This window comes from Solea senegalensis, unplaced genomic scaffold, assembly GCF_019176455.1.
Source record: "Solea senegalensis isolate Sse05_10M unplaced genomic scaffold, IFAPA_SoseM_1 scf7180000014069, whole genome shotgun sequence".
In the NCBI taxonomy this organism is placed as follows: Eukaryota; Metazoa; Chordata; class Actinopteri; order Pleuronectiformes; family Soleidae; genus Solea; species Solea senegalensis.
In genome coordinates, this window is record NW_025320958.1 from 1 (window position 1) to 26,455 (window position 26,455).

The window sequence follows — 26,455 nt, forward strand, 5'->3', positions numbered from 1 at the left end:
CAGTGTATTTGTTCAGGGTTTTATTCTCTATGCACACAAAGAAGTCATTTTTCATTCACCTCACAGTTTTCTCTTTCTGCCCCTGTGCTGTCTATGTGCAGTCTGTGGTTACGTGATACTCGACCACCCAGACTTTTAATACTCACCTAGTGTCTCATAGGAGGCTTAGCTGTGGAGCAAACGGACTAGATGCCTTTTGCACAAAATGCTCCACTAATCGTCCTCACTCCCCCAGCTTTTATTAAACACACTGTGAATGAGAATAGGAGCTGAGAAGATCTGGGAGATCTTTTGTAATATACCACTGAGACCTGCAGGATCTCTCTCTGAAGCCTGACGGATTCCTGCACAGTTGAATTAGTGTTTGTTCAACTTTGTTGTGTCCGTGTATGATTTCGGGATATTTTATGGCACAAAGTGTTTGACTTTAATATCTACAGCTTTTCCTGGACACAATACTTTCTTGCATTTTCCCGTAGATGATGATCTCGGAAAGTCAGACAGTTCCTCTGGCAGTATGGACAGCTTTCAGGTAGGTCCTGCTTTGTGAGATACTAATACATGCAGTGCATCAGCACATTAAGTTGTAAGAATGACGTCCTCATTCTTACCACAACCATGCGGCGTGAAATTGAGGTCACTGGTTTCACATTTTAATTTCACAGTTACTTATTTGTTTTTGCAGATAGGCTCTGGAATTAAACTCGGATCTGTTATGACGTGATTAAGTGAAACTAAAAGGCAGTAACTCTCTTTTAATTGTGTTATTTTGGATTTCGTCCAGAAACCAGCCCAGCAAATTTAAAACATACAAGAGTAAGTTCAGTTGTGGAGAAATAGCTGACACTTGCTTTTACATAATGACACCTGCATCTAGATCTTAAAGCCATATGTGCATGGAAACTGGTGGTAACATTTGGCCAGAAAACCAGTTACAGTGTGCAGAAATGTAAGCTGGTACCACCTGACTCTCCCTGCTCCGCCAATAAAGCTTTATTTCCAGATGGGTGCAAAAGACAAAAATGTCCTAATGAAAAAAACAACTGTGAGCAAAATGTCTCACAGTGCTTCTGACTTTCAGACAGTTTTTGGTCTAATATCAATTGAGGAAATGCCTTTTCTTCTCCTCAGAGCACCAGAGATATTGAGTCCAGGATGAGGAATGAGACCAGATTGAGGCTGTTCACCCTGGACCCTGACACACAGGTAATATAATTTAACTTATTCACCCGGTGGAAGTGGGATTCACCCTCATGCGGCATAATGAAATGTAAATCTTCTGTAATGTGTGTTTCAGAAACTGGATTTCTCAGGGATTGAACCAGACGTGAAGCAGTATGAGGAGAAGTTTGGCAAACGTGTGCTGGTGAACTGCAATGACCTTTCATTCAATCTGCAAAGCTGTGTGGCCGAGAACGATGAAGGGCCGACAACAAATGTAAGGCGGATCTTTTTCTGGCCACAATAGACTCACATTAATCAAAATGTTATTATCATTACTCTAATCCAGATGGAAGAGGAATGAAATGGACCGGATGTCCTCATTATTTGAGATGCTGTAGGGCTCCTGTTGGCATAGCAACCAGGCTAAAGACTTAGTAATGGCGAGCAATTGGTATAATGGAGTCCAATGCCCTGCTGTCCCTCCCAGCAGAAACTGTCTATTAAGAACTGACAAGAGTGTTTACTCGGCTTCCTCCTTTCACATTTAATTGCAAAAGCTACTCTGTATGCAGAAGACAGAAATGCACCACTCCAACTTTTTTTCCTCTGCAGATGATGATTCTAGTTGTGAGTGTGCTGTCAACTTATTAAACACAGTACCTCAAAATGAACAGATAAATGATACAGAATAGATGGCAAAGTCTGCACTAAATATCATCATCTGTCCTAAGACATATTCCTCTGTTCCTCCTCTAGGTGGAGCCCTTCTATGTCACTCTCTCACTGTTTGATATCCAGAATGGGAGGAAAATCTCCTCTGACTTCCACGTGGACTTAAATCACCCGTCTGTGAGAGGCATGATGCCCAGTACCATCAGCCAGTATATAAATGGAGGAGGGGACGCTCACAGTGAGGGGCAACGGTTGGTCCACGGGTTGCCAGAGGCAGCCATGCAGTATCCCAGACAGGTGCGTAGAACTAAGAATGATCTAAAGCACTGCCAGTTCATATTTTTTCATAGTTTTAATTGTTGGTGATTATTTTTGTGAACAGAAACAATATAACATTATTTGTTTGCCATGTCCTTCATCTGAAATCAGGCTCTGTGAAGTAATACTAGGAGCACTTGTGTGTATAGAGCAGCAGGGAAGGAGTGGGCTGGCGCAAAAAGCTTTTATCTCGTTAAACTGCTGAACTGAATGGTTTTTTTGAGCAGTTGAATTCACTTATGAACATTTTCAATAGGACCTTGTCGGTGTTTGTAATCAAGCTTCAGGCGCCTCGCTTTGCAAATGTTGCCGTTGACTTTGTGTGACTTGACATGAAACCAATCACTTCCTGTGTGCAGTGCGGGAAAGTCGTCAGGTGAAATTAAATCTAAACGCCACCATACTGAGAAACACAGAGAGACTCGTGTGGAGCTGAAAGGCTTAATCGGCATTGTGTGAACTCATTTGACAGTGGTTTGAATGTAACAGACGTTTGTTTAGATTTAAAATGTGGGCACTACAGTTTTATATGTATTCTGACATGTCCCTTGTGTCCACAGGGGGTGTTCTCGATTACATGTCCTCACCCAGATATCTTCCTGGTGGCTCGCATAGAAAAGGTTCTTCAGGGCGGAATCAACCACTGTGCCGAGCCGTACATGAAGAGTTCAGATTCCACCAAGGTACTGACTGACTCTCGTCACTTCAAACTACCATCACCAACGTCTGTGTTCACCCACAGTCAGCTGATTCCACCAGAATACTTAGCATTGACGATGGTCTGTGATAGATAGTAATGTGATTCAGGCAAGAAAGAATGGGAGGTGTGTGTGTTTTTCCATGCATGTGTTTTTATAGATATTTAAAAACTGGGTGTTACAGTGCATGTGTATGCTTTGACGCTGCAATGGTATCTTCCTGTTTTCCACCAGGTGGCACAGAAGGTCCTGAAAAATGCCAAGCTGGCATGTAGCCGGTTAGGCACGTACAGGATGCCTTTTGCCTGGGCAGCAAGGTACTTTATTATCTTTTGACATTCATTTTATGTTCATTTACACACCAACTGTACAGTTGGGGTGGGAATCACAGGGTACCTCAGGATACGATACACAATACATGGTCCACGATACCAATAATACCGATTACATGATACAACAGTTCGATGATAATCAAGACAATCTTATAGCGATACATCACAATATCAGTGTCTAACTGAAGAATACAAAGCATTTGAGCAGCACTGTCTGGAGGAGACGTGAAGAACTGGCAGGGACGGTTTACTGTAGAGTGCCTTCATTTGTTAATTAAGATATCGATATCTGCCGTGGTGTATCGATTATCGTATTGCACAAGGAAGGATGGTGATATAGCACCAAATCGATATGTTGACCCACTCCTATTGTACATTATGTGGTGATCACAATTACTTACAATTAGGCCCGTTCTTCTTTAAAACCCTATTGTTTCATGCACACAATCACAACTGACTTCACTAAAAAATCACTATTTTTCTTACTGCCTCATAATTATTGTCAGTACAATTCATTTTAGTAACTTAACCTCTCATTTGCTAGCAAATTCTGCTCATCACTTATCATGTGAAGTAATTTATCGAATAAATAGAACTGTTTTTGTGTAGTTCAACTTCTCATAATTGGTTTGCTGCTCAGAGTCAGGAAAAGCCCTTGGAATTTATTGTTTACTGTGTTTTTGTGACATTTTATACACTGATGATGTTGTCTGTCTTTGTCGGTGAAACATAATATTTTAAGAAATATTTGTTTCCTCACACTGGAGTAGTGTGTGTGTTCTAGAAGTGAAATACCCCTGACTCCTCTTTTCTCTCTCTCTCTCTTTCTCTCTCAGGCCTTTGTTCAAAGACGCTTCAGGGACACTGGACAAAAGTGCTCGTTTCTCAGCTCTGTACAGACAGGACGGCAACAAGCTTTCGAATGATGACATGCTCAAGCTGCTGGCTGATTTCAGAAAGTTTGTAAAGTTTCTATGAGTCCACAAACTCTATTACAAAGTAGTATTACTTGAGTAGCTTTACAGATGTCCTGGGAAGGAAAACATGTGCCTATAGGTTTTACTTTGGAAAATGCTTGTCAGTTTTGCAAATAAGATGTTTGCTAACATCTGTGAATGTGGTCATTTATCATTTGCTCATGTCTAGACTGTCTCTGCCTGGTTCTCATTCAGTCTTTGGTAGATGGTCACAAAGGCTTAACCGGGGTTTATTTTCCTTTCCCCAGGCCAGAGAAGATGGCCAAGCTGCCCGTAATCCTCGGAAACCTTGATGTTACCATTGACAGTGTAGCCCCCGACTTGACAAGTAAGCCCACTAAACTCACCCTGTGCTGCCAGTATATGAGATGAAAGCTGCTTCTGTTCAAACCAGGCTGTCCACAGAATTGTCTTCTGGCTATTTATTGGGTTCTCACTCTGTCTCACGTCTATGTATAGATTGTGTTACCTCATCCTACATTCCTGTGAAGCAGTTTGATGTCAGCGAGAGAACCAACATCTTCTTTGAAGTGGAGGAGTTTGTGCCGTGCCTAGCCAAATGTTCTCAGCCTTTCACCATCTACAACAATCACCTCTATGTCTACCCCAAGCACTTGAAGTACGACAGCCAAAAGTCATTTGCAAAGGTATCTCAAGTCTCTGTTGTGTCGTTGTGTGGTTTCCCATCGTTTTGTTGCCCATAAGTAACATTAAAATGTGGTCAAAATGTTGAGTCAGACGATATGGCGCTCACTGAGGGCCGACACCAGTCTGCATTTGTGAGGCACGGATCACTTTACTTTTTTAAACTCTGTTTTGTTTTGTTTTATTCTTTCAATTTTACTTAATTTACTGTATGTGAAGGAATTTCATTACACGGTTTGAACCACTGTGTTATTACAGTGTCAACAAACTTCTTGAATTACACAGTTAAAGTAACTTATTTATGACTCCCTAATGTACTAATACTCTGATACTGTGTCTGTCTTAGCAATCACAATAAAGCTCTATTCTATCCAGTTCTATGCACAAATTCACCAAATTCATTTGACTTTTATAGTGCCACTAACAGAGCCAACTGTTCCTGCTGTGTCTCTTTAGGCTCGAAACATAGCTGTCTGCATTGAGTTCAAAGACTCGGATGAAGAAGATGCTGTTTCACTGAAGGTAAACTAGAAGTGCTCTGAAAATCTCCAGAGGATAACGCCGTCCTGTCCTTCGCAAGACACTATTCAACTGTTTGTTATTCCACAGTGCATCTACGGTCGACCCGGAGGACCGTTGTTTACTAAGAATGCCTTCGCTGCTGTTCTGCATCACCAGCAGAACCCCGAATTCTATGATGAGGTAAGACTGTTCGCTTCAAGCGAACCAAATGCAGGAAGTGAATTACAATGCATGGCATTGTGGGTAAACACAACCAAAACATATGCGCGTGTACAACAATAGCCGGGATTAATGGCTGAGCCCATTGTCGCAGTGCATGTGTGTTGTATGTTCACATAAAACAAAATTAAAAAAACCAAGACTGATAGGATTTGATGCAGCTCCATGTTTTGCTCTTATGTGGCGGAAATAGAAGTTGCCCTGCATTAACCAATAGATGAGCAAGTTTTCTTGTCCTGTGTCTCGTCTTCTCCTTCAATAATTTTTGATGCAGCGCCGCCTCAGACGAGGAGAATTGAACCGTGTCTGGCGGACTATTAGAACAATGACCGAGTATGTATTTGTGCTTCACTTCATTAGTTCAAGATTGAGCTGCCAACCCAGCTCCACGAGAAACACCACCTCCTCTTCACCTTCTACCATGTCAGCTGTGACAGCAACAGCAAGGCCAGCACCAAAAAGAGAGAACTGGTTGAGGCACAAGGTACAAAACTGCTCAAACTCCCATAAGTCGCTCCGTATACAGCACAGATGCTTTCTGTGTGTTATTGATATTACTGGCAGGATACAGTTGGATGATTGCACTCTCCTCCATCTTTGCTCTCAGTGGGTTATGCCTGGCTCCCTTTGCTGAAGGACGGCCGGGTGGTCATGAATGAGATTCAGATTCCTGTGGCTGCCAACCTGCCTGCTGGATACCTCGGCTTTCAGGAGGGTGCTGGCAAGGTAGAGTGTATCCTCAACAAACTCTTGGTTACTTGGTTTGGCCTCAACTGCTCAGGGTTCAAGTTCAAGTGTTTTTGTTTTTTGAGCAGCAGATTTGTAGATGAAATTAAGTGGAAAAACTAACATGTCACAACAATATGATATCAAACTTTTCAAAATGTTATAGAGCATAATACTTACCACCATATGATTGTACGTTTACATTTCTGTAGCATTCAGTTCCTGAAGTCAAATGGGTGGATGGAGGCAAGCCTTTGCTCAAGGTGTCCACTCACCTCGTTTCCACTGTCTACACTCAGGTTAGTTTTTGTGATGAGTTGAAGTGTATAGGTCACATTTCAACTTTAGCTGTGATTCAATTACAACCAGGCTTTGAGGAATAACCTCCCCCCTTTTTTGTCATCTCAACATTTCAGGACCAACATTTGCACAATTTCTTTCATCACTGTCAGAGCGCGGCATCTGCAGCCCAGTTATCAGGAGGAGAGCTGGTCAAATACCTGAAGGTAAAGCAATGAGTACAGGATTTGAAGAGTTTATTAAGGGTACTGATACAATGCATTGAATGTGTTCCTTATGCACATTTCATTCTTTTTCCATGACAGTATACAGTTCAGTCTTTTAGTGTCATGTTTGTATAAAAATGTATGGGAACATTTGCTTGATATCGCTGATTTCTAACAAAAACATTAGATCTCTTAATGAGTCTTGGTTATTTTTAAACTACAATTCATAATATTGACATATAGACCTCGTTCCAGTGGGTAGCAGTAGTACTTTACATGACAATACAATAACAATATGGTAAAAGTATGATATCAGTGTGGTAGCAGATTTTGAAATAAGGAAATAATGTCATCTTAAGGCTATACCTTGGCAGTGCCAAAGGAAAATGTGTGTGACACATACAGGAGAATAGATTTAATCTTTTGTAAGTCAATCTTAAATTTTGATTCAAAAACATTTTATATGAAGATATCACACACATAGTAACTTATAGTGATTCTCATTACCAAGCTGCTATCTGGATATTACTTGAGCAATAAGTTATAAGTTATATACATTATTACCAAGTTGAAAATTACATTATAAATAAGATGGTATTACTATAATATTATTATATAGTCAGTCAGTCATCATCTAACTGCTTTATCCTCCACCAGAGGGTCGCGGGGGGTGCTGTGCCAATCTCAGCTACATCGGGCGATAGGCAGGGTACACCCTGGACAGTTCGCCAGTCCATCGCAGGGCCACACACAGATAGAGACAAACAAACATTCACTCTCACTCCTACGGTCAATTTAGAGTGTCCAATTTACCTATTCCTTATTATATAGTATTACTGTATTATTACACTGTATACTGTACTACTGTAGAAATATTTCTTCATACATACTGTACATACAGATTTATTTTCGCAGAGTAAGTGGCTAATCTTTACAGTGATTTTTGGCTGATGCTGAGTCATATCCTCCATTTTGTGTTGGTGTTTGTCAACAGCCCATTGGTTGGGACAGTTAATATTTTTCCATTGCCACTGATGCAGAATATTAGTTTGATACCAGAAAAGGTCTAACTTTTTACTTGTCTCACCGTAATCCCAGACCATGGGAATCTTAGTTCACTGTTCACCGGGTGGACATTGACATGGAAAGCAACACTTGGTCTAATGCATCTCTTGGGTTCCAATGTAAACACAGCAGTGAACATGAACAATAGCTCGAGGGTCAAACAGCAGGTCAGCTGTGCTGAATGGAAGCTGGCCAAATGACTTTGGCAGGGCTTGTGTTAGTTTCCTGCAGACAGGCAAGGATGCACGCTTCTCTCTGCCATATTCCAGGAACAGGAACATACAATGTGGGTGATTAGCATTATGTTGTTTCCTCGGATCCTGTTGCTGTAATTTGATCCGTGTCCTCACATGATATTGTGTTCATCACCTTCTGTGCTCCTCCACATTTATTCTTCTGTGTGTCTGTTATTTAAAAGCTGTGTCGCTAAACCCTTTTTAAATGTACCTTTGTGATGTTGATGTGTACCCTCAGAGTCTGCATGCCATGGAGAGCCACGTGATGATCAAGTTCCTGCCCACTACCCTGAATCAGCTGTTTAGGGTCCTTACCAGTGCCACCCAAGAGGATGTAGCGGTCAACGTCACCAGGCAAGTGTCTGTGAGACAGCTGCTTTAAATACATGTACTTTCTTGTAAAGGGGCCACACGGTGATGTAGTGGTTAGCACTCTCGCTCTGCAGCGAGAAGACCCGGGTTCGAGCCCGGGTTGGAACAAGGGCCTTTCTGCATGGAGTTTGCATGTTCTCCCCGTGTGTGCGTGGGTTTTCTCCGGGTTCTCCTGCTTCCTCCCACAGTCCAAAAACATGCAATGTGGGGATTAGGTGAATTGAACACTCTAAATTGACCATAGGAGTGAGTGTGAGAGTGAATGGTTGTTTGTCTCTATCTGTGTGTGGCCCTGCGATGGACTGGCGAACTGTCCAGGGTGTACCCCGCCTATCGCCCGATGTAGCTGTGATTGGCACAGCACCCCCCGCGACCCTCTGGTGGAGGATAAAGCGGTAGTTGATGACTGACTGACTAACTTTCTTGTAAAGCCCAAAAAACATATTGGGAATAAGACAGTGTCACAATTTATTTAGACAAAAAATGTTAAAGATGCACTTTTCACGTTAAGGTCATTTATTTCTAATACTGTTTTTCTTTAAATTATCAGGACATGTTTTTCATAGACAACTTGATCGATCACAACCAACAAGAACTTAGCAGAAATTAAATTAAACATGGACAGTGTGTAAAGTTGCTGAGGCCATTCAGAACCGCTTCCTCACTCGTGTTGTTGTTTCCTTATAGAGTCATGATTCACATTGTTGCCCAGTGCCATGAGGAGGGGTTAGAGAACTACCTGAGATCATATGTGAAGGTAAAAACATATCACAACTCGTTATCTAGGTGTCATATTCACACTGGAGTATTCATGTGTTTTTTTTGATGCACATGGCCGTTACAGTTTGTTTTCAAGACTGAGCCATACACGTCGTCCACCAACCGAACAGTGCATGAGGAGTTGGCCAAAGCCATGACTGCAATCCTGAAGCCGTCTACTGACTTTCTCACATGTAACAAATTGCTCAAGGTAACATATTTGAACTATTACAAAGGATTATGTGGTGTATAATTGTAATATATCATAAATCTATCATCATGATATCAATGTGATATACATGTCAGTATATAACAAAACAAATGCTTTTATTTGTAACTCTTATTTAATATTGTGCAGCCCTATTTGACATCCACATCCTCTTTATTGTTTTCTAATTGATGCTTGTCTGCCCTGCAGTATTCCTGGTATTTCTTTGAAGCCCTAGTGAAATCCATGGCTCAGTACTTGATTGAGAGTTTTAAAGTGAAGGTAAGTCTGCCTCAACGTGTGTGTGTGTGTGTGTGTGTGTGTGTGTGTGTGTGTGTGTGTGTGTGTGTGTGTGTGTGTGTGTGTGTGTGTGTGTGTGTGTGTGTGTGTGTGTGTGTGTGTGTGTGTGTGTGTGTGTGTGTGTGTGTGTGTGTGTGTGTGTGTGTGTGTGTGTGTGTGTGTGTGACCCAAGCAGACAGAGGTGTCTGCTCACTTCTGCTTTATTACAGTTTAGATTCCTCACTGCAGTTTACAACATGCCAAGTCTTGTGGAGAGCCATGGAACCACAGTGGAAGTATAGTGTATCCGCAGTCTGTACCACACAGCTGTGCACTTTAATTGGCTGCATTTGTTCATACCCCATAAGCAACCACATCCCTGTGTTTAACCTCCACTGGCATAAAGTGGAGGCCACAACGAAAGCAAGTAAATGCTCTTGAATAGGAGGCCCTACCACTGTGGAAAGATATAACCATATTCTGTGAAGTTTCACTTTCAGTATAAGCGTAGAGATATTTTATATGTATTATGTATATTATACAACAAATCCCATTGTTACGCACGGCCTAGGGGATGCCAGAGCGCAACATAAAAATGAATGGAAAGTGAAAATTGTGTTGCCTCCACAATCTCCCTCCTCTGCTCTTGTTCCGGGAGGACACCTTTATGCCTCCCACCACCAGGCACCAGACAATCCCGGGTCTCCTGTCACCACATCTGGATCCCCAGTACCTGGGGAGAACAGAGATGGGACGAGTGACAGGAGTACTTGCTCCTGTCCAGATATGAAAACACAATCACTAAAGTGCACATACATATAGAGTATAATGGCTCAGCTGTATCACCCATAAAAAGAGAAAAAACAATAATACATGTATCCCTCGTTACTTTAGAACTTTACAATTAATAGCGATCAGCCCCCAGCACAAGTTTAAATTTTAAAAGAACAACAAGGAACAAGGAGCACATTTTCTATTTACTATTTTCGGCCACTAGTTAATATTTGGTGACATTCAGCAGAGATTGTGCAATGAACCTGCTCATGTGTGTGATAAAGACGAAGTGGTACATTAGTGAGGCTCGCTGGTGTGTTTACAAATACAAAATGTACAAAAACCAAAAAAATAAAACTTATGTTATACATTCAGTTAGATTTTGTTCAACAGCTTTAATATTCTGTTACTTTTTTTTCAGCTGTCTAGGAATCAGCGCTTCTCTGCAGCATTCCACCACACAGTGGAGACACTGGTCAACATGATGATGCCACACATTACACAGAAGTACAAAGACAACCTGGATGCCGCTAGAAACGCCAACCACAGTCTTGCAGTCTTCATTAAGGTCAGAAAACCGTATATATCTGCATCGTTAAGTGTATTAAAGTTTAAAGCTGGACTTTTACAGAGCAGTTTGTCACTACTGGTTTTTGAGATTCATTTCTTGTTCTACTTCATTCCACAGCGCTGTTTTAATCTGATGGATCGAGGGTTTATGTTCAAGCAGATCAACAACTACAGCAACTGTTTCATGCCTGGAGACCCAAAGGTACTTTAACAGTTCAAACAGTCAAAATCAAATCTAAACAAACTGCTGTAAAAGTGATAATGATGAAGGAAAGACTTCATCAAAGCATTAAAACTGTCTCTGGTTCTTTTGTTGCTTAATGCAGACACTCTTTGAGTTCAAGTTTGAGTTCCTGCGTGTCGTGTGCAACCACGAGCACTACGTCCCCCTGAACCTGCCCATGCCATTTGGAAAAGGAAGGATAATGAGATTTCAAGGTGAGGAAATCATTACATTTATCTAATGATGCTTTGTTTTGGTGACACTGTACCAAAATCCTTTACTAACTACAACACTATAATACTTTTATACACTCATATACGTTTTTACAGTATGAACTCTTGTTTCTTTTGCTGTATTCCTCAATTAGCTTTATTATCTCCACATGATATGGTGGAGTCGTATGATGATGATGATCCAGTAGGTAGGTGCAAGGTGTGCTGCTTGTGTGTTTCCTCCAAGGAGAACAGACTTAAGTCTAACCTTTCAGCCGTGAACAAAAAGTTGTAGAATCACTCTTAAATCAGAATGCAATTACTTGTCTTCCATCTGTACTTCAAAGTGGCTGATGGGGAATGAATATACAGTATATACTAGTATATCCTACTATTTTTCCTTCGTATAATTTGGTGTCATTCAGTAAATAAAAGATAAGAGTGGTACTTTGTGCAGGTGTGATCTGTTACTTGTCTTTGACTTTGAAAAAAGATTTTTTTTGTGTGTGAGAGTGTTGAAAATGAAGGTTGTTGGTTTTTTTTAAATTAGACCGAAGAGTGGCTCTAACTCTGTCTTTATATGTTGTGCGTGTGTGCGTGCGTGGGTGGATGATTGCTTCACTGGATTTAAACATTGGAAATCATTGGTGAACAGCTGCTGCTGCTGTTAAATCACAAGCTTTAATCCTGGTTGCCTTTTTCCACAATGATCACTGTTGATGTAGAGCCACAGCTCAGTGACACAACTTTAATCTGTTAAACATGAAAATCAGAAGATTGTCTATATATCTGGGGGTGTTTTTCCCCTCATATAGTAGTAAAATAATAAAACAAAGATAATATTTTGCCAAATTATTCAAAGTGAATTGTTCTCTGGTCACACAACACTGGTCACATTGCTCTATATGCTTTATAATGGAAATTCTCTAATTGTTCAGTGCTGTCTGTGACCTCTTCTCCTTTCTTCTCCTTCACTTAGTTTTCTTTGTGCCAGTCCTAATCTCTTCATCATCCTCTTCCTCCCCCTCAGACCTTCAGCTGGATTACTCGCTGACGGATGACTTCTGTAAAAACCACTTCCTGGTTGGGCTGCTGCTCAGGGAGGTCACTGCAGCTCTGCAGGAGTTCAGGGAGATTCGTCAGATATCCATCCAGGTGCTGAAGAACCTGATGATCAAGCACACGTTTGACGATCGCTACACCTCCAAGGTAAACACTGCCTTCGTTACCTCTGTCTCGTCTCTTCGGTATCAGATGTGTTTGTCTTTGTCTGATCTTGAGATATTCTGCTGAGTGGGTGATTTGTTTTCCAGAGCCAGCAGGCCAGGTTGGCCACACTCTACTTGCCCTTGTTCGGCCTGCTCCAAGAGAATGTCAACAGGTTGAATGTGAAGGAGGTTTCCCCGTTCACTATCAACCACTCCAACAATGTAAGGGAGCCCCCTAGTGGCTATCTTATGACTACTAACCAAACACATGTCTTCAGTTTTATTGCATAGATATTTAAGCCTCACATGGCTTACATGTTACATATCTCATATCCACACCTTTGACAAGTATATAAACATAGAGACACATAGAAAGGGAAAACAGTCCAAAGAGAGGGAATAATTACTGCCTCGTCTTATTAAATTATAGGCTAATTAATTGTGATTTGTTGTTTTTTTTTTTTTTAAATTGTTTGTTTTCACACATTGGCCAAGACACAATTAACATTGTGAACGATAAACGTTGACATTTTTATACCCGTAGGTAATAAAAAATAATAAAGTTATTTCCTTGGCACCAAAATGCTTTACATCATAATTACTAAAGGACAATAAAAGTATAGACTATTACATCATATTAAACTTACTTAAATAAAAGTACTCATTAATCACATCTTATATTATTCAGTATTTGTCTGCTTTGTATGCTACAAATATGATGATTCTTTTGACCAAGCTAAGATTGCACTTTGTGACTTAGTGGCTAAGTTTATCATACGCGTTGAACTTCATCTGTTTTTGGAGCATACAGTGCTTTATGTGTGTTATTGTGTTTTCTGCTCAGAATGGAAGAGAAGATTCCCTCCTTTCCAACCCTTTGATGACACCTCCCAGGTCCAGCACCTTTCTGGACACCAGTTTGCACAAAGATGTCTTTGGCGCCATCTCAGGCACCGGTGTGTGTAAATATTGGGCTGCAAATGTTTGTTTTGTTTTGTCTATATATTATTATAAATTAATTAATTTTTCTGTCTTCTCAATAGCTTCACCGCACACATCATCCACCCCCAACATTAACTTTGTGCGCCACGCAGACTCTCGCGGCTCACTCATCAGCACTGACTCCGGCAACAGCCTGTCAGAGAGGCACATGGACAAGGGCAATTCCCTGGACAAGGTACAGCTCAGAAAGTGCTGCAGGGTGTCTGCAAAACAATTTCATATTGTTTTCTTGAAATGTTTTCTCATGTTTGCATAAAATGTGACTTTCTGTGACATGCAGTGCCTTAGGCATATCACACCTTTGTTTTTGTTATGACTAATGTGCACAGTTGCTCCTTGTTAACTTGTACCACTAACTCCCATCACTTTATCCGTGCGGCTGGTTGGGGGAGAAGGAGAAGTTCATACGGAGACACTCTGTCAATGTCCTCCACTTCTTTATGGACACTGAGGAGTTTGTGCGAACAAAGCGTGCCACCATGGACTTCTCGCTGCTCTCTGACCCCTGTGTGTCTGAGAGCGCCATGCAGCCCAGCATTTCACCTCAAGTACAAAACACCTCCTTCCTTCACATAGTCATCTTGACTCCTCGGAGTGTCCCATTCGGGAGTGTGAACGTGTGTTTGAGAGTGTCCTTATCTCCTCAACACTAAGCCCTTTCTTTGCCAGTTGATTATCAGGCTTTGGTCTGTTTGGTGCCATAAATGCAGACCTGTTGTGCCACAGAGCTTCACAGGGCTTTGTCTATGGTCATTTTCCTTTTTTTTTTTAGAAGCATGCATGCTTAGTAAGGGATTTCTCACGTTTGAGCTTCTCGTGTGTCCTCCTCGCTTTCACAGATAAACTGCCTCAAACTAAATCTGAGAAGAATTCCTTATTGGAATTGTGTGGTAACCTGTATCAACAAAATGAGGCAATGGAGGACATTCAGGAGTGATTTACAGTAATTATAAACTACAGTAGTCTGTCTGGTTGACCTGAAACACTGAGAAAACACTAATGAAAGGTAATATAAACAGTTTCACAATTTCTGTTCAACTTTACAGGAAAACTAACTTCAGCCTGAAATCTCTTCTCCATGCAAAACACCCTTTAAATAGAAAAACCATAGCCTCATGCTTTCCATGACGTAATCCCCAGCTACATTTAAGGTCTAGACCAAGTGCTGGAAAAGGATCATGCTTGCGACATTGCCAACCCTTTGCCAGTTGTGGAGCTGTTGCTCTATTCTCTGTGATCATTTTTCCACCAGCTGTCTTGGTGAGCGACTCCTCTAAGTGTAGCTGTACGACTGTAATCTCAGGTCAACGCATACAAAATTGTGACATCATCACTCTGAACTGTCAATCAGGAGAACATTTTGTTTATCTTTGTGTTTTAATGTAGCATAGAGTGACCACAAACTACACAGCGCTATTGTTAAAAGTTGTTATAATTGTTGTGCCAAGTATTCTTTTTTTATCCAGATGCAGTATTGTGCAAAAGTCTCAGGACACCACCTGCTTACTGTCACATGCTGTGATCATTGGTCTTATACATTAGCAAGCTGTCATTGACTTTAACACATACCACATGTGTGTTTAATGCTCAAGCGTGTCATGGTCCTTTTTGACAGCAGATTTGTTTTGACATGAAACAGCAGGACAAAAGCAGGTTTTAACCATTAACTAATAATTAGGGTTCTACTCAATTGTAAGGGTAGAGCCCACTAAGTACTTATTACTTTTATTTATTTATTTTAAAATTGCATACGTTATTTTGCTGAATGTGTTCCAATGAAGTGATTGAATGAATTATACTGAATGGTCATTGTACTGTAGCGTTGTTAAAACAACTCTAATTGTGGCCTAAGATGTTTGCACAGTGCTGTAATCCCACAGTAGATAGTTCAAGCCCTAACAGCATTATATTTATATTCCTTCTATGTGTGTGCGTGTACTTCTTTGCCGCTTTAGCACCAGCCTGCTGCGACTCTGGGCAGTACACTGCTGCGATGTGATAAACTGGACCAGGCAGAGATCAAAAGCCTCCTCATGTGCTTCCTACATGTGCTTAAAAGCATGTCTGAGGGTAAGGTCACATGTTTTTTTTCTTTCTTTCTTTTTTTTTTTACACATCTTTGTGCTGACTCAACATTTCTACAACCCCAGAAAACAAATGGATCTTACATTGTCAATCACTGCCTCTTCCAGATGCTCTGTTCACATACTGGAATAAGGCTTCATCGTCCGATCTAATGGACTTCTTCACTCTAGTCGAGTAAGACGTCTGATATTAGTATCGTGAAAATCAATGTAAATAATGTTGTAAAATGTACAGTGACTGATGTTTCCCTTGCTCTTTCCCTTTAGAGTGTGCCTCCATCAGTTCAGATACATGGGGAAGAGATATATCGCAAGGTAATGCTGGTGTCCGTGTTTAAATAAGCTGCACGGATACCACTATTTTAAAGCTTTTTGGTTGAGCTTTTGATAAAGCATTAATCAAATACAAATCAACTGTGTTTAGAACAGTTTGGTAATTTTTGCATTTGTAATTCTATCACAAATTGGAGCCGCTAGATATTTTAAACAATTTATTCATTACCTTTGGCCAACATTATTTTAATAGTTTGTCACGTTACATTTTTTTTGTAAATATTTCAACAATTTATCGAAATATTCAGGCTGGTTTTATTTATTATTTGTAGTTATTTTTAATAAACTATTTTCAGCCTTGACCAATGTCTACATTTGTATTACTAATTTTCAACTCCCGGTTACTACACATTGTGTTCTTTCCCCAAATAATAATAATAATTATATCCCCTTGGTTGTTTGGAAATGAATGTTGCATAAAGACAATAGTTTTTGTTGCATATTCAACTTCAAATTCAAATAATATCCAGTACATTACAGGAAACGTCTACACGTTGACTTTTGTTGATCCTCTTGTTTAAAACCTTTTCATTATCGAATATGTGTGATTGTCGAATCTTATGTTCAGTAGTTGAATTGAATTCAAACACACAAAGTGTCTCCTCTCTACTGTCAGGGAGCTGTAGCCTTGGCTCCCACACCGAGTCTTGAGGTGTTCACTCACTCTAACCTGTCACCGCTCTTTCTATCTTTATTCACGTAAATGCTGGCAAGTTTAACATAACTACATAAACCCTGGCTCCTGCCCCCTCCTGCTTGGGTAAGCCAAAAGGTGGAACTGACCTTTATAAACCAACTGCATGATCGTCTTCTCTCTGTAACAGTTGCAGTGCTGTGACACAACGACTCACTCCTTAAATGCACATGAAACCTCTCTCACTGTAAAATGCATGGTTTGCTCTATAAATCTGCTTCAATGCTGCTGTCCCACTTTGATCATTGTTTTACTAAACTGCATGCCACACTTGCAATGTACTGTACTTTACCTTGCTACATACAGTAGGTGTTGCCGTACATGCATAAAGTTACCCAAAAAATTTTCCTGTGTCACGTTGTGAGTTGTACATTTCTTTGCTGTGGCACATTGAAATTTCACAATTTGTGTGTGTGGTGACTTTAACACCACTCCAGTCTGAAATTTGGGTGAACGTGCTAAGAGCTGGTCCCCAGCTGTTCATCTTACATTGTCCTGTTTCCTCATCAGGAGCCAGGATGGGGCAGGACCCGTAGCTCATGAGCGGAAGTCACAGACTCTGCCTGTGTCCCGTAACAGGGCAGGAATGATGCATGCCCGCTTACAGCAGCTCAGCAGCCTGGATAACTCATACACTTTTAACCACAGTAAGTGCCCCATACCGTACTCATCATCAAACATCCTCCACCAGAGGAGTCCAGTTCCTCCCCCAAAATAATCCACCCTATGTACTCCTCATGCTTTTCATCATCATCATCATGAGCAGCATCATCCTCTTACTCTGCTTAAACCCATGTACTCTTGAAGCAGGAGCTGCACCCGACAGACATAAAATGAATAAATAGTGGCCGGCATTGAGCATAGTTGAGTTTAAACTGTGTGACCAGTCTGTTAAATGGTGTCATGTAATGAAGTGTCTCTGTGTTTTCAGTGTAAGAAAGATTTCAAGTATTCTTGGAATATCTGTAGAGCATGGTAAGAACGTGCAGTATCAGGTTGGCAGGCAGTCTGTGCTCTGTTACTGGCTCTGTTCAATTGGTTGAATTAAAAGAGCATGACTGACTGTTTTAACTGAACATCAGCTTGTAAATTCTTCTCATCGCTCTGCCCAGCTCATCTGCTCTGAACTTCATCTTACATTTCGAGAAAGTAGATGGGAAATGATAATGGTTTCATTCCAAAAATATGTTTTGGTAAAAATGCTTCCAAAAAAAAAAAAAAAAATACAATCTGCGACTAAATCATTTTTGTTTTGGTTTGGAATGAAGCCGCATCATTTCAACGGAATGAATTTTTTCATCCTTTTACCAACAGCTTTGCCTATAACACTAAGGTCTCATATTCTTAGAGCCATATGAGTAATATAAGATATGATTTACAGAATTGTGTAATGTCTTTATAGCTTACAGTCACTCGGATGCAGACGTGTTAAATCAGTCGTTGCTGGAAGCCAACATTGCCACTGAGGTCTGCCTGACTGTGCTGGACACCCTCAGTATCTTCATCATGGGTTTCAAGGTATCTTGTCATGATTTAACTCACAGTGTGCAAGTTGTCTAATGTGAATCTCAGAACTGGTTTTACATTTTATCAGACTTACGTTGATCCCTTTTGCCAATTTCAAATTTTTGAGTTTTTAATAATAATGACGATGCTCCGTGTCTCCACAGACGCAGCTGTGCGCCGACCACGGCCACAGTCCACTCATGAAGAAGGTGTTTGACGTTCACCTCTGCTTTCTGCGAATCAATCAGTCAGAAACGGCCCTCAAGCAGGTCTTCACTTCACTGCGCACCTTCATCTACAAGGTTTGAAAGTCCTTTGGTGTCTTTGTTGAACATTTCTCTGCTTATCAGGGCAGCCCAGAGTCCCTGTCCCTCTTCATGGTAGCTATTGACCTGTCCTGTATTTGTATTATTTTGTATTATTCGCCCTCTAGTTTCCCTGCACATTCTTCGAAGGCCGCGCCGACATGTGTGCCGCGTTCTGCTACGAGATCTTGAAGTGTTGTAATTCCAAGCTGAGCTCCATTCGCAGCGATGCAGCCCATCTGCTGTATTTCCTCATGAAGAGCAACTTTGACTACACAGGTCGCAAATCCTTTGTCCGGACACACTTACAGGTATGATTGTCAGAATAGAAATCATGATACTATCATGTTTTTTAACTGGGATCCTGAAAAAAAACTCTCTGGTCCCCGTTTAACTGTTTAGAAACAGAAACATTTTCATTTATAATTGATCATAATGAATTATACATGGATTTACTTTATAGGTGAATGTCGTAAAATATACTTAGTATACAACTTTAGTTTTTGCAAATTAGGTTTTACTTTATCAGCTAAAAAGGTTGGTTGATTTGGTTTGTTGGATGTTTGGTTTGAGTTCTTTGTTTTTCATAACAGCAAGAAAGTGAAAGTCAACAGAGCAATATTTTTTCTTTACTTTTCTCGAGGTGGTGATTGCTGTCAGTCAACTGATTGCTGATGTCATTGGTATCGGAAGCACACGCTTCCAACAGTCTCTGTCAATCATCAACAACTGTGCCAACAGTGACAAAACCATTAAGGTCAGCGACTCATTTATCTTCCTAATTATTCCTTCAAATGTTGTTAAATAAAGAGTTTCAAATGATAGTTTCTCCTCAAATTAGCAATACCCTAACCAGCTGCTTCTACTTCTGCGTGCTCCACCACAGAACACAGCATTCCCATCGGACGTGAAGGACCTGACCAAGCGCATCAGGACAGTTTTGATGGCCACGGCTCAGATGAAGGAGCACGAGCGAGACCCAGAGATGCTGGTGGACCTGCAGTACAGCCTGGCCAAATCTTACGCCAGCACACCTGAGCTGCGCAAGACCTGGCTGGACAGCATGGCCCGAATCCACGTGAAGAACGGAGACTTTTCTGAGGTCTGAGATGAGAGATGCTGCTTCGATTTAGCTCCAGTTCATTATGCGCCGATGGCCCGGTTGATCCTATTATTAAACTTCATTAGTACTGTCAACCTAAGTGCTCTTAGCTGACCATAAATGTTCTTGTTGTTTGCAGGCGGCCATGTGCTACGTGCACGTTGCAGCACTTGTGGCAGAATACCTGCGGAGAAAAGGTGCGTTAATAATTTACTCCTCTTGCTTTCCTCACAGCAGCAGCAGTAACACATGTGTCTGTAAAACATTCAGAATTATATTGCTGCATCTTTATTATTCAAGAATTCCATTCTTTCCATGTTTATTTCCCAGTTTTTTGGGATCAATTAAGTTAATCCATCCATCCATTCAATCAAGGTATCCAAGTATCTACAGTAATTATTGTCTTCTTTCATACTTTGTGCAGGAATGTTCAAGCAAGGCTGCTCAGCTTTCCGTGTCGTGACTCCAAACATTGATGAAGAAGCAGCAATGATGGAGGATGTTGGCATGCAAGACGTCCATTTCAATGAAGTACTTCATCTATCTTGCTACGAATGCCACAATAACCATAAGTCAAATGACATCCCAAAAACATCACATTTGGTCATTTGGACATTGTTTTCATCCATCCATTCCCGCTCTTGTTCCTTCAGGATGTCCTCATGGAGCTTTTGGAGGAGTGTGCTAACGGACTGTGGAAGGCAGAGCGTTATGAGCTGATCTCTGACATCTACAAGCTCATAATTCCCATTTATGAGAAGCGCAGGGACTTTGAGGTATAAACTCAAGAGTTTTATTTGGACCAGGTCTTGACCATAAGCATTTACAGAAACTAATACTCATATTATTTTTTTTGCACACAGAAACTGGCCCACCTATATGACACACTGCATCGTGCATACAGCAAAGTAACAGAGGTCATGCACTCAGGCAAGAGGCTGCTGGGCACCTACTTCAGAGTGGCATTCTTTGGCCAGGTGAGTAACAACTGGTGACCAACTGGTGACTTAAAGTGATTTGTAAACTAAATATTACTTTTTAGATGTTATGATTTACGCATGGGAAATTGCTTATATTAAACCTGATTTCACACAAAAAAACCACATTCATTTGTTGCTAATATGGCAAAGTAATTCATGTTTCACACTGGGGCTGTTTTTAATTTTAAGAGCATGATCACATTGCAGTGGTGTTTTAGAATCCACTCTGATACCCCGCTCTTCTTTTTATCCTCTGTGAAGGCAGCGGTAAGTTGTGCGGCAGATCTTGTTTGCTTTTCTCAAATAGCCTGAGTCTGTGTGTGTGTTGTTGGTTCTGCTGTCATCTGTTGCACTCGGCTTCTCAATCATAGTTTGCAGCTTTAAGTTACAGAAACAATCAGTCAAAACTGCGGCTTTCTGTGTTTGGGACTGCGTTGCATGGCGCCTGTCCACATCTGCACTCATTTCAGTGTTGCTCACAGCTTTTCTATTTCAACTCCAAGTGTATAAGCATTCAGAACTGACCTGTGTCTGTTTTATATGTTAAAATTGATTTTTTTTAAATACTTTATGGGTGTGGTGGTTACCTCGTTTTAGAAATCCATTTATGTACTGACATGTCTCATTGGTTGTGTAGCAACATTATCATGACTTAGGGCTGGGCGATTTGGCTTATGCAGAACATCTCCATATATTTTAGGCTATGTCCATATATGAGATGTATCTCATATATTTTTATATCTGTTGTTGGTTTCTCTGAGCTCATGAAAAGTTTCCTTTTCAAATGTGTTTGCTTCTCACAGAATAACGATATTATATCAAACTGTAATATACTCTTCAATAAAAGGAACATATCAACCCTAAAAATACAGTCATTTCTATATTCTAGCTGTTAATGATCAGTATTACATACTTATATAATTCATGGTGATATGTGATGTATTTATGTTCCTTTTAATACTTTAAAAATGATGTTTACATGTGTAATAAACACTGAAATTGGCTGTAAATTCAGTCTTTGACAAAGTGCCACAATGTTCTTGTTGCAACAGCCTTTAAAACTAGGAAGAGACATCACCGATACCTTATTATGATATGATGAACTAACATCTATGACAGTATTGATATAATAGGAATATATTGCCCAGCCTAAATATGTGAGTGTTATATGTGCTTAGTTAGCGCTCTTGAAATAACAGTTATTTTATTCTCTGTTGTCCACACCCTGTAGCAATACCAGTTTACTGAGTCAGAGCCTGAGGTAAATCTGTGTGAAAGCCACCATTGCAGCTGGACTACAGTGATGTTTTAGGCTTTGTGTTGCTGTTGTGCTCCTTTACTATTTCACTTGTGTTGCTTGTCGTGTCCTCTTTTTTTAACTGCTCTACTCAAGCATCAGTGTTGTCCTAACAATAGTAGGAAACGCACTAGCAGGTTTAAATTCTCACTTACAGTAGGTCAATGCATGGCTTCACTCATCTGTTCATGGCACCTTTTTGCCATTTACCTGGAAAACTGCTAAACTGCTAAAGCTAAATTGTTCCCACCGTGAAATACATGCCCCCGCCTCTTTCCTTCATTCTGCCTCACATCACTGAACAGACACTCGTTGATGTTTGTAATAAAGTTTTTTTACCGCTATACTGGGGCATTTAGATAAAAGGTTGTGTGAATGTAGAGTCTGTCATCAAACCTTTCAGACCAGACCTAAACTAAACTGACAAAATGACTCCCATTCATAACCCATTTTTGTTTGATGTGGCTCTACTTTGTTTGTTATTATTAGATAAACAAACCTTTTTTTTTTTATATTATTCCACTTCAGTTTATGTCGTCTTGCTTTTTCAGGGCTTTTTTGAGGACGAGGACGGTAAAGAGTACATCTACAAAGAACCCAAGTTCACCCCCCTATCTGAAGTATCTCAGCGGCTCCTTAAGCTGTACTCTGAAAAGTTTGGACAGGAGAATGTGAAGATGATCCAGGACTCTGGAAGGGTGAGAAGTGGTTGATATTCCTCGTTAAGATTTCCAACAGCCCAGCATGGATTCTAATCACATGCACTTGTTGCAGATTAATCCCAAAGACTTGGACTCCAAGTACGCATACATCCAAGTGACTCACGTGACTCCGTACCTGGAGGAGAAGGAGCTGGTGGACAGGAAAACGGACTTTGAAAAGAGCCACAATATTCGTCGCTTTGTGTTTGAGATGCCGTTTACCATATCAGGCAAAAAGCAAGGCGGTGTGGAGGAGCAGTGCAAACGCAGGACAATACTAACCAGTAGGTATCACTTTATGCAGTATGTGGGGCCATGGCACACAGAACGAGTAAAAACCCAAATTTAGAATTGCAATGCCATGAAATTATTCACTTGCAAAGAAATCATTTGTCACCACAACGGTGTGCACATCTTTTCAAACTCAAATTTTCTTTCACACTTCAACAAAGTCTTCCAGAATCTCTGACTTTATGCGGCTGTTTTAATTGTTAGATGGAACTATGTAATAAAATTTAAGAAGTAAAAAAGAAAACAAGTTACCACAATGATCTGGAAAGTATATATAATATTTCTTAGATTCTCCTCGTAAAAGAGCAGAACAGCTTCAAATATACGTGGAATGTTGTCACATGTGTATCAGTTATTGCACATGCAGTTTCTGTGCATGTGTGGAAGATCTTGATTAGATTCTGAGCAGGTCAGCTGTTTGACAAGAGCCTTTCCTAATCCCATCAGTATAATTTTATTGTTTTACAGAAAGATCCAAAGGTTTGAGCTTATCTTTACTATCGAAGAGCCTCCAAAGGATGTTCAGTACACACACACAAAAACACACACAAGTGGATCATGAGTCGTAAAGTCGACAAAAGCAAATGCTGAAAGAAAACATTAATGTATGGAGTTCAATCCCTCTTGTCCTTGTGTTTCTGTCCTACAGCCACACATTGTTTCCCATATGTGAAGAAGCGCATTGCAGTGATGTATCAGCACCACACTGATCTGAGCCCAATCGAGGTGGCCATCGATGAGATGAGCAAGAAGGTGGCCGAGATCAAACAGCTCTGTTCCTCCAGTGAGGTGGACATGATCCGCCTGCAACTCAAACTGCAGGGCAGCATCAGCGTGCAGGTGCTTGCTTTGCTTCCATTATTTTGTTTATATACACAAGACGTACCTTTTATAAAATGCTCATGAGAAATAAAAAAAAAAATAAAAAATGGCTTCTACATCCTCCCTCAGGTAAATGCAGGACCGCTTGCATATGCCCGAGCTTTTCTGGATGACTCCAGTGCCAAGAAGTATCCTGATAACAAGGTCAAACAGTTGAAAGAGGTCTTCAGGTGAGCTGAGAGAGGTTTTACGTGTGTGTGTGTGTGTGTGGGCAAAGCCTGGTCATGTTTTGATGCTTTGACGTTAATCCCCTTTCACGTGAATTCTTGAGCAGGCATTTTGTGGAGGCGTGTGGCCACGGCTTAGGCATTAATGAGCGGTTAATCAAAGAGGACCAGCAGGAATATCATGATGAGATGAAAGCCAATTACAGAGACGTGGTCAGAGAGCTGTCCATCATCATGCATGAGCAAGTAAGTGTGTCATTGCTCTTTCACTTAAGCAAAAACATTGGTGTAATAATTCTCGGTATAACTCATGGTACAGCTGTAATCAGAGTGTCATAAAATGCTTGATAATGTGACTGATAGCATTCTCCTTGATAACGGCGTTCTCTGTTTTTCTCTTGTGCCAACATGAGCAGATTGGATGGTAATGCAAGCAGCACCACAATTCAACAAATCCTGAGTAGTAATTGTTGGTCCAGCCAGACTCGGGGGGATCTGATATCTCAGATATCATCTGATAATCTGATGTGCATTTGGCTGTTAAATTCAGACGGACCCATGATTTGAATTAATAATTGACCCACTATGAAACTGCACCTTCACATCTCCAAATATCTCAAAACGACCTGTTTTGTAACTGCTGGAAACAGAAACATCACTATCTTAATTTATTGGAATATTAAGACAAGGCTTTACTTGAACATTAAAATCAAAATTGATCATATTGTTGTCGGGCAGAATCTAAAGTCCCTCTCTTAACTAAAAATGTAGTCAAGTTATCTGATCAAACCATAGACGGGCCTTATCTCGACATGGCTGCAATAAAATTGAATCAGTTTAATGTTGCCTGTCCTTCTGGAAAGCAATACTAATAATAACTATTATTATGATTATTATAATGATCATAATAATAAAGTTGGAATTAAGAACATGAATAAATAAAATCCACCAGTCCTTTACCATGAACACTCCTAACCCAACTGGCTAAACCAACATTTACATCTAGACTTATCTCTTTGCACTGATGTATGTTTTTGCATGTGTTTACAGTAATGTGTGTGTGCATGTCCATACAGTACAGTTATATTACATCATTAAACTAAAGCATTTATGTCGCATCTTAATTTACGCGGGCACTCATAGGTGGAGCTTCTCATTTATCCTTTAAGATAAGCGTGGTGTCGCTCGAATGACGAAATGACATTTGCTCATCTCTCGTTCCTTCCTTTCAGATCAGTCCTGTGGAAGATGGTATGAAGAGCGCTCTTCCAGACTCGCTCCACATCTTCAACGCTATCAGTGGCACACCGACCAGTGCCACCATCCAGGGCATCCCTAGCTCTTCCTCCGTGGTGTGATGCGGAACCTGGGACAACCACGACCTCAGTGCTCCGTATCCTCGCTAACCAGGCACGCCTGTTTTTATGTTATTGTCACCTCCAAACCAAAATCGTCCGTCTGTCAGCTCAAAGGGAGACGTGACGCAAGTACAGACAGATCTAAAGTACCTCTGACTCTTCTCACTGAAATGACCAAGGCACTGGACTGTTCACGTTCAAAGTAGGCACAGTAACTGTGGTGGGTGTGGCCAAATTACATTTTCCTGTAGGAGCACTGAGGTGAAGTCGCAACCCGATGGGGACATGGTTTCATGGACAGAACTAAACCTGTCTTTTCTGGAAAAGACCGTGCAGGTCTTCTTTTTTTTTTTTACACACACATTCTTGTCGAGATCTTCAGCGTGCATGTTATTACAATACACAGAGGCGCTCTCAAGTTTTAAACAAGTTTTGTTTATTTTGATAATGTTACACAATGTGTTTTTTTTATGTACAGTATTCCACTTTTATAAGCCACTGTATTGACGTCCTGATGAACAGTATATGCTGCTTACATTGGCACTCATTCCTCTGTAAATGAAGTTCAATTTCTATAGAAATGCAAATTTGAAAGAGGGCCTCCCATGACAGCATTCAACCCTTAAATCACTTCATTGTCTTAGAGCGAAAGAGTTTTTAAATATTTAAAGCCATTGCATACGGAAAGTATATTCAAGTTCAAGTTGTTTATTAATGTATATAAAAAGGATTGTGTGCAATATTTGCAAAGTATCTTGCTGTGTGGGGCTAATACACTGTTAAAAAAGAAAAGAAAGAAAGAAAGAAAGAAATTCACCTTTTTGCCAAAGCGATAAGGTGCGGAACCAAAATCTACACCTACTGTGGGAGTAATATGAAGCTTTTACCATTTTAGTGTTCAGATGTTTAAGGATTTGTTTTATATTTGGGCAGCAATGGTTTCTTTATTTTATTTAACACAAATTTACTGTTCTGCTGTAAACAAAATGTTCCCATATGCTTTTAAATAAAAATGCACTCGTTTCTCTGCACCTGTCTCATGGCTCCTTACTAAATTGACCACTTAAT

At 40.5% G+C, this 26,455-nt stretch overlaps 1 protein-coding gene across 1 annotated transcript; it reads left to right on the plus strand.

The window, feature by feature from the left end:
- Window positions 1-479: 479 nt before the first annotated feature.
- On the plus strand, window positions 480-26,418 carry LOC122760817 (dedicator of cytokinesis protein 9-like; the record flags this gene model as incomplete). Its single annotated transcript, XM_044015990.1, has 48 exons — window positions 480-532; window positions 1,132-1,206; window positions 1,298-1,438; window positions 1,921-2,133; window positions 2,715-2,837; window positions 3,087-3,169; window positions 4,021-4,143; window positions 4,410-4,489; window positions 4,621-4,808; window positions 5,263-5,328; window positions 5,416-5,508; window positions 5,908-6,031; window positions 6,155-6,273; window positions 6,486-6,572; window positions 6,690-6,779; window positions 8,319-8,434; window positions 9,140-9,209; window positions 9,297-9,422; window positions 9,630-9,701; window positions 10,894-11,040; window positions 11,161-11,244; window positions 11,369-11,480; window positions 11,633-11,686; window positions 12,508-12,686; window positions 12,791-12,907; window positions 13,530-13,641; window positions 13,729-13,862; window positions 15,643-15,757; window positions 15,880-15,946; window positions 16,039-16,086; window positions 17,309-17,445; window positions 18,201-18,316; window positions 18,469-18,606; window positions 18,738-18,920; window positions 19,253-19,366; window positions 19,496-19,711; window positions 19,851-19,908; window positions 20,136-20,242; window positions 20,365-20,487; window positions 20,575-20,688; window positions 20,953-20,958; window positions 21,923-21,952; window positions 22,540-22,686; window positions 22,763-22,973; window positions 23,630-23,820; window positions 23,932-24,032; window positions 24,137-24,275; window positions 25,262-26,418. Coding segments are annotated over 48 exons (5,468 nt in total), but the record flags the coding sequence as incomplete, so codon positions are not given.
- Between the last annotated feature and the right edge of the window lie 37 nt (window positions 26,419-26,455).